Below are 8,105 nucleotides of genomic sequence, written 5' to 3' on the forward strand. Positions count from 1 at the left end.
AATTCTATAAGTCGTCAATTCTATAACTCGATGGTCCCATCAATATCGAGTTGTGGAGAGTTAACTGTATTTTACATTTATTCAATGTTTTTTGCATATCTACATATTACCATTGAGGACTTTTAACAATTTTAGAAATCAAAACCGAACGGCTTTTTGAAATCCAAGCTGGCACATTTGAGTTCAAAATATATGTTGTTATACGTCAAATATGAAGCTTCCGTTATCGGACACCATTTTAGAACCCAAGTCGCTATGCCATGGTGTCATATCAAAAGTAGATGCTGATATCAAAGAATGATTTAGCGAAACTTATCCCTACTTAAACATTGTCTAACTTAATTACAGTACAAACCAGCACAATAACTGGCAGGGTTCCTTCCATTCATTTTGGCTAAAAAAATGTTTTATAAAATTATGGAATAATAAGATATTATAATAATATTTTGTTTGTGTAAGCAACAAGAAAAGATTGTGGAGTTTGTGTTTGACACATAATACCAGCCAATGTTGCTGCATGAGAGTCGCAATAAGCGATTTTGTCATTTATCTCACCCACTCTTCACTCTTCACTCTTCGCGAAGAGGCGATCAGAAAATCGCTCATTGTGGCTCTGTCAAAGCTAAATGTGCAGGTTTTATGTGTCAAACACAAACTTTAAAAGTTTGTCTTGTGCCTTACACATACAAAATACCATCATAATATCGTATTATTCCATAATTTCCTAAAACATTTTTTTAGTCAAAATGAATGGAAGGCACCCTGACTGGAACTATCAATACAATTAGTATGCATTTTCAAAAGCAACGAATGAAGAGATATAACCAACAAGCATAACTAGTCACCGCGTCTCAAGTTCCGAATGTACCTTATGGTCACGCAAAGCTCCATTTTAAAGGCAATCAACATAAATGTCTGTTTGGAAAAACACTCTATCATCCCGCCTCACCACCGCTGCTCCACTTTCCACAAAACCGTATCCTAAAAAAAGAACCAACCCCAACCACGTTTTGCGATACAACAGCAGACGGTAGGGAAAGCACATCCATTATTATGTGCCGTCGAACACCCTCCATGATTAGTGCGCCAGATAAAAATAGATAAATTAGACCAATTTTATCATTAAATGCCACCGTGCAAGCGACGACTCTGCCCCCGGATCCAGAATTAGAGATAAGCATGTCGATTTCTCTTGAAATTACAACACATTCCCAACAATCGTTGTTTTTTTTCTGTTTGGAATTTTCACTCCGTCTAGAAACAAATATTTTATTTCTATATATTTTGCCTTTCTTTAAAACCATTTCTTCTCTGCATTATAAAACAAATATATAATAATCTTCCACTTGCTTCTATGTGTGTGCACCAATTTCTACTCCTCCACTATCTTCTTCTTCTTCTTCTTCTTCTTCAACTGCTCGTTCTAAATCTTCAGCTTTTATTCTGTGTGCCGTACAATCACGATTCGGTTTAACTAACACTAATTTAGATATATTGGTTTGTTTTTCTCCTACTACGTCCTCCTCGTCGTCGGATTTATTCACTTCCGCTAAATAGGGAGATGTCCATCTCCACCAAAAAGTAAAAACTTTATTTTCCAAAAAATCTTCTTCCACTAGGTTTTAGAAATTTTAATTTCGTTGTTTCACAAATACTGATCTCACATTTCATTTTTTTTTTTGTAATTTGCTTAGCTACAATATTGTACATAACAATTCAATTATTTCAACACTTGTGATATAAGAAGTCGAGTAAGGAGAAATAGTTGTCGCGAAGAAGTGGCATAGTTGATGATACCCGGATAGCATAGTACGGTATACGGCGTTGCGCGGAAAGTGTTACAGGAAACGAGGGGGAAACACGTACACACGAACTAGTCTTCTAGGGAGATCTATCTACAGAGGTTGTAGGACCACCGGCTACGGCACTTCCACCGCCGGAGCAAATGCTAGCGACGGGCGACGTTAGGGACGATATGCTAGCGGAGCACGAGTGCCGACAGGGCTGCGGCGAGGTCGGATTCGACAGGCCGGATTCGTGGATTGGCGACAGCGTCGGGCTGCGATTACGTATTACGTTCTTGCGTCGGTTGCGCCGGTACGATGACGACGATGGTGGATGGACCGGTATTCGGATCGTTGTCGGTTGTTGTTGCTGTTGTTGTTGATGCTGGACGAAGACTAACGTATCGGCCAGCTGCTGCAGGTCATCGGTGGTATTCTTGAGCTTGCGTCGTGCCGGTGGTGGCAGAGCTGGCATCGTTGGCGGAACTTCCGCGCGAATGGTGCCATGATGATGCTGGACGGAAGGCGATCCCGGTCCGCAGGCGGACATTCCTGCGGTTACCACAGTGGAACACTCGGTGGTCGAGAGCGGTCGTACCTGGTTCTGTTTAACACAGGAAGCTGATGCGACGGAAGTGTTGGTGTTGGTAGATGCCGGATTGAGACCAGGTCTACAACGTGGTCGGCGGTAGCGATCGATCATTCGCATCATGTGCCGCAGACGGACCACTGGCCATGGGCGAACGAGGCGCGCTCGAGGACGCTTCGGTACCGGAGAAACACTGTTGGGCATCAGACTTACATCGTTCCCGTTGGCATCGTTCAGGATGCGATTGTTGTTACCGTTGCTCGTCGAACTCATGCTGGTGTAGTTGTTGTTGATGGCATTGTGCTCGCCAACTGACGACGTCATCAGACTGTTGTTGTCGTGGAATCCATTTCGGCTACTGTTACTGCTACCGGTACTAGTGCTACTGTTATTGTTGCTAACACAGTTATTATTCCTATTGTTATTGGCACGATTTTCATTATTTGTCAGTTCGTAGAGATTCAGCTGTTGCTGCTGCTGATGCAAATGATTATGTTCAACTACGTTGGTAATCTCCGGGAAAGTTGGCGCAGAGATCTGTTGCTGGACTACAGCCGATATCGACCTCAGCGGGTCTCCTGGAACGTCCGGACTGTCCGGAACGTTGGAACAACAGTTCCATTTCCTCTTCCACCGATGGTGCTTAGTGAGAGATTTGACGCAACATCGCTTCTCCTGAAGGGCGGCAGCAGTTATCTGGTCGCTCTTGTCCACCACCGTGCTTTCCGGAGGAGGCTTGACCTTAAAGCTACAGAACGTGCACTGTTCGCTGTAGTGGACGTACGACTCCGCCGTGGTGGTAGTCTCAAAGTCATCTCCGTTGATGGTTTGCCGCAACTGGGAACAACAGTGGAACGTCCGTGATTCACACTTTTCACGGGAATGTCCTTTGACAGTGGCAACGTTCCGTTCTTCCAGCATTGAACACATGTAGAAAGCTGCTTTCTGGTGAGAAGCAGTCGATGTGCTGGTAGTGGCCGTAGCCAACGAGACCGCATCCAGGTTCCGGAGTCCTGCCGAGGTGATGTTGTTGGTACATTCTTTCGAATTATCACAGCAATGCAAGGTACGAGGTCGTTGGCGGTTCAGGTCGTTCAAAGTGCCCGACACCGGCAGGACCGAGGGGTTGATCGAGGAACAGACGTATAGCTCGGGAAGGTGATTCGGTTTGGTACAGTTGGTGGTGAATATGCTCAGCTTGGAGGTTGTGCCTGCGGTAGATGTAGTGGTTGTTGATGGGCCGTTTGCGAGGTGTCGTGCGTTCTGAGCGATCGTTGGCAGATTGGTCATCACATTTTGACGATTGTTGCGGATGTACTCGTAGGTGGTGAGACCGAGGAACGAAATGTAGACATGAAAGAAGCAGAGATGTATGAGCAGGCCCGCTGCTATCGCAGCCAGGATTCCCAGGAATCCGATGAACACCAGGAATATGGTGTTGTTGACGCTGATTCCGGTGGATTCCAGAGCTTTTTCGGCTGTCGATTCCGTCGAATCGGTGACATTCTCCGTCGTCGTATCATTGAAGAATGTTTGATTCAGTAGCAAATCCTGAGCAGAGCTTGTGATGTTTTCCAAGAGTGTCGGTAGTGAAGTGTTAGTGTTCTGTAGATCCGGATCCGTTTGATCCGCAGCAGAGTCGGCGATGGTGGTACCGGCAGTAGCCGTATCGTTCGCGAAACCAAACCAGGCCAAATTAAGCCAATCGGGCTGTACATGGTACAAGACGATTTCGACGACAGCCGCGGCCAGAATGACCAACGCCGCGATGACAGCACTCACCACGCACATAAGGAATGCCGCATAGTTTCGACCGCCGACACAGTGATTTAACCATTTGCAATGGTGATCGAACGTACCGACGCACTTATTGCAAACGCTACAGTGCTTGGTTCGTTGGCTGCTGGTTTTGATGTTGCACAGATGGCACCGTCCGTTCTCAATCACGTGCGAATGCTTACTGCGGTCGAACTCGGGCACCACCGTTCGAGTGCTCTTCCGACGAAGCTCTACGTCGGCCGGATCGAGCAGCAGTGCTGCCAGATGGGATACCAGATGGAACAGATAGAGTGCAGCTAGCAGATAGTACAGCGGTTCCTGTACCGAGGGCTTGAGAGCCGGTATCAGCACGGCAAAGGTCGAGTAACCGAACAGAATCAACGCAAACCAACCGACTAGCTGAAGTGGATGCAATGGTAGCTGCAGCCCATGGACGCGTCGATCCTTGCGATACTCGGAAGCTCCCAAATTATCTTGCGATGAACAAAACTGATTCCGCGTGAGTTTGCGACCGTGCTTGATTAGGGCTTTGCGAAGTGTTGTAGTTGCGGCACCTCCTTCGTGTTTCGGCTGCTCTGGCTGGTGATGCTCTGTGAGCATGATATTCAATCCACGATCGATGGGTTGTTGACGCCTTTTCTTCTGTTGTGGTTGGTAATTGCTCTACCATCATAATACACTCGATTCGTCCCGAGAAACACATACGCACCGCACACACTCTAGCCGACCACACGCGACGCTTGCCTTCAGTTGGTTTTATCGATTGCAATTATTTTTCACACCCGATGTGGCTCCCACGCTCCGACGAATAAAGTTACAAAACACTTCTACCTCTCTTTTTTAAAAGAACGTAGTCACGCAGCTTTATTCCGGGGAATTCTTCGCCCTGCACTTTTGATTCGAATTCCAATCAGCAAACTTCCATTACGCTCATTATCCACGCTCCGTATCCCGGTGAGAACAAAGCGCGACTTGGTCTATTTTTAATTCCACATTCAAAATTCCAGGCACACACAGACACTATTTTCCTATCTACGTTTTTATTCCACAGTTGAAAAGCTACTTCCTCCTTCTACTGGCATCAGCGGTCGTCACAACACTCAACCGACCGAACCAGCTTGCTGTACTTCAAAGCGACACGTTAGATCCTTTCGGGTTCACTCACATCTCCTTTTGCTATTCGGATCCTTGGCTTTGCGTATCGTTCCAGTTACTGCGAAGTCACGTACCGAGTTCATCGGTTACCATATCACACCTCTCCGTGTCGCTTTTCCTCACAGTCAGGGCTCACAATCCCCCGCACACACAGACGCCAACACTGCACTGTGGTGGTACCAAAGGGCATTATATAATGGAATTCACTAAATCACCACACCAGCCTTCTTCCATTCGCTGCGATTCGTACACATTGTTTTCAAAACATTCCAGAATTACAACTTCCAATATGCTTTCTTGTTTTCTAAAATTGGAGAAATTTCCAGGAGCTTAAATCCTCAATCAAAACTCGATGAACTATTCAACTACAAAGGAAGTAACTGTGCCACCGGTCGGTGCCCTAGCGTTTGTATCCTCCGCCAGGTGTATGTACCACTTCCCGCCGACTAGACCGACGAGAACGACCACTACGACAACGGAAAACCATCGACAACATTTTCCACTTTTCAATTAGACTATGGTTGCACGCGGCGCGCGACAGCGACGACGACACCGCGCGGGTATGTTTGTGTGCGAGCCCACGGTTGTCCTTTTTCGCTGCTCTGTGTTATCCAATCCAAGCACTGAAGGTACAAATTCAAGAGATTGATGGTTGGTTGTTCTACGTGGTGAGAGAGTGGTGCTGATTGTTGAATTTTCGTTACCGGTTCGGATTGTGGCTCAACTGTGACTGACCGTCGTCGGAGGACGAAAAAGCCCTCGGAGGATAGTGTCGGAGTTGCAGCAGCACGGTTCACTCGTCGTGCAGTCGACGGTGAGTGTTCGGGTGTTTTCCCAATGAGTTACCAGTTTCCAGGAAAAGGGGAAAATTGCTTATCAGTGTGATGATTTCGTTTTGTATTCGGCATGGTGGGACAAAAGCAGTGACATATTATATGATTTCGCACTAATCAAGTTTTATTTTTTTTTCATTAATTATAAGAAGTCGATGTTTTAAAAAATACGATATAAATAGAAAATTGTCTATTAGACTGTTTCAAAATAGGTCAAATCTGGGATTTCAAACGCTACCCTCTGGAATGGTAGTTTTGGGGGTCAGAAACACCCTGCCAAAATTTGAAGTCATTTGGTTCACGGGAACCCCTCGCTCAAACGGCTTGAAGTTTGTATGGGGAAAATCGACAAAATGTATGGGGGAGCGAGCCACTTTCACATTCGCGGCTCAAGGTGGATTTTCTTCGTGTACAAAATGTAGCACCTTTGAAGTATTGGGCTCAAGACCGGATGTGAATCCAAGTTACCTCCGAAAAGTTATTAGCGTTTCAAAAGAACACCACCTGCTTCACTTCTGGGGAGGGCCTAACGCGCTTGTGCAGTTTTTATTTTTACGAACAGGTATACGAATAGCAATGTTTGCATAGGTATAACTTTTTTGTTTAACCATGAAATTGGTTGAAATTTTCACAGTGAGTAGAAAAATGTTCGAAATTTTGGTCTACTAAAAATTGGAACAGATTGGCCAAGTGGTTCCGGTTTTATTCCGGGTTTCCGAGAGGCCATCGGGGGGAGAAAAGGTACCAGTCGTCTACATCAAGGTGGTGCTGAAAATCCACAGCAACAGGCATCTATGGGTAGTGCTGATTAATATTTTAACAAAATCAACCCATAACCTGGTTCTAAATACTGAGCGTCCACCGGAAGGCCTTCCGATGACCTGGATCAACCTTAATCTGGATTATTATGTATTTTTGATCAAAGTAGGCCTTGATTATTCTCTGCAACTATATGAAATGTAGTAAATTAATGATTTTGGATACATAAGCGTTTCAATGGCTCTAAGTGGTCACCAGATGATCCGCCGGAAGATCCGAAACATCCGTAAAATTTAGTGCTACATAAATTCGATCAAAGTAGGCCTTGATTTTTCTCTGCAACAATGAGAAATGTTGTAAAATGGTGATTTTTCATATGTTAGCTGTTCAATGGCTCCGAGTTATCACCAGATGGTCCGCTGGTAGATACGGAACATCCGTAAAATTGATTGCTGTGTAAATTTGATCAAAGTAGGCCTTGATTTTCCTCCGCAATTATATGGAATACAGTAAAATGGTGATTTCTGAAATATTAGCTAGTCATTGGCTCCAAATGGTCACCAGATGACCCACCGAAAGATCTGGAACATCCGTAAAATTGGTTGCTAAGTAAATTTCATCAAAGTATGCCTTGATTTTTCATTGCAACTGTATATAATGTAGTAAAATTATGATTTTTTTTTTATATATTAGCTGTTCACTGGCTCCAAGTGGCTCGCCGAAAGATCCGGAACATCCGTAAAATGTATTGCTGCGTAAATTTGATTAAAGTAGGCCTTGATTTTGCTCTGCAACTACGTGAAATGTCGTAAAATGGTGATTTTTGTTATATTAGCGGTTCAATTGCTCCGAGTGGTCACGACATAACCCGCTGGAAGATCCGGAAAATCTGATAAATTTATTGCTGTGTAAATTTGATCAAAGTAGGCCTTGATTTTACTCTGCAACTATGTGGAGTGTAGTAAAATGGTGATTTTAGATACATTAGCTGTTCAATGGCTCTGAGTAGTCACCAGATGGTTCGTGAGAAGATCCGTAACATCCGTAAAATTGATTTATGTGTAAATTTTATCAAAGCAGGCCTTGCTTGTTCCCTGCAACTAAATGGAATGTAGTAAAATAGTGATATTTTATATATTCGCTGGTCATTGGCTTCGAGTTATCACCAGGTGGTCCAGAAAATACGGAAAATCCGTAAAATTTATC

At 44.6% G+C, this 8,105-nt stretch overlaps 1 protein-coding gene across 1 annotated transcript; it reads right to left on the reverse strand.

Moving 5' to 3' along the window:
* Positions 1 to 856: 856 nt before the first annotated feature.
* On the reverse strand, positions 857 to 6,250 carry LOC135705668 (uncharacterized). The gene has a single exon (XM_065227415.1). The coding sequence runs from the start codon at positions 4,750 to 4,752 to the stop codon at positions 1,882 to 1,884; it is 2,871 nt and encodes a 956-aa protein (XP_065083487.1). The 5' UTR covers positions 4,753 to 6,250; the 3' UTR covers positions 857 to 1,881.
* Positions 6,251 to 8,105: the final 1,855 nt, after the last annotated feature.

This window comes from Ochlerotatus camptorhynchus, unplaced genomic scaffold, assembly GCF_037179485.1.
Source record: "Ochlerotatus camptorhynchus isolate MF236.1 unplaced genomic scaffold, CSIRO-AGI_Acam_v1.1 ptg000274l, whole genome shotgun sequence".
NCBI classification, from domain to species: domain Eukaryota; kingdom Metazoa; phylum Arthropoda; class Insecta; order Diptera; family Culicidae; genus Ochlerotatus; species Ochlerotatus camptorhynchus.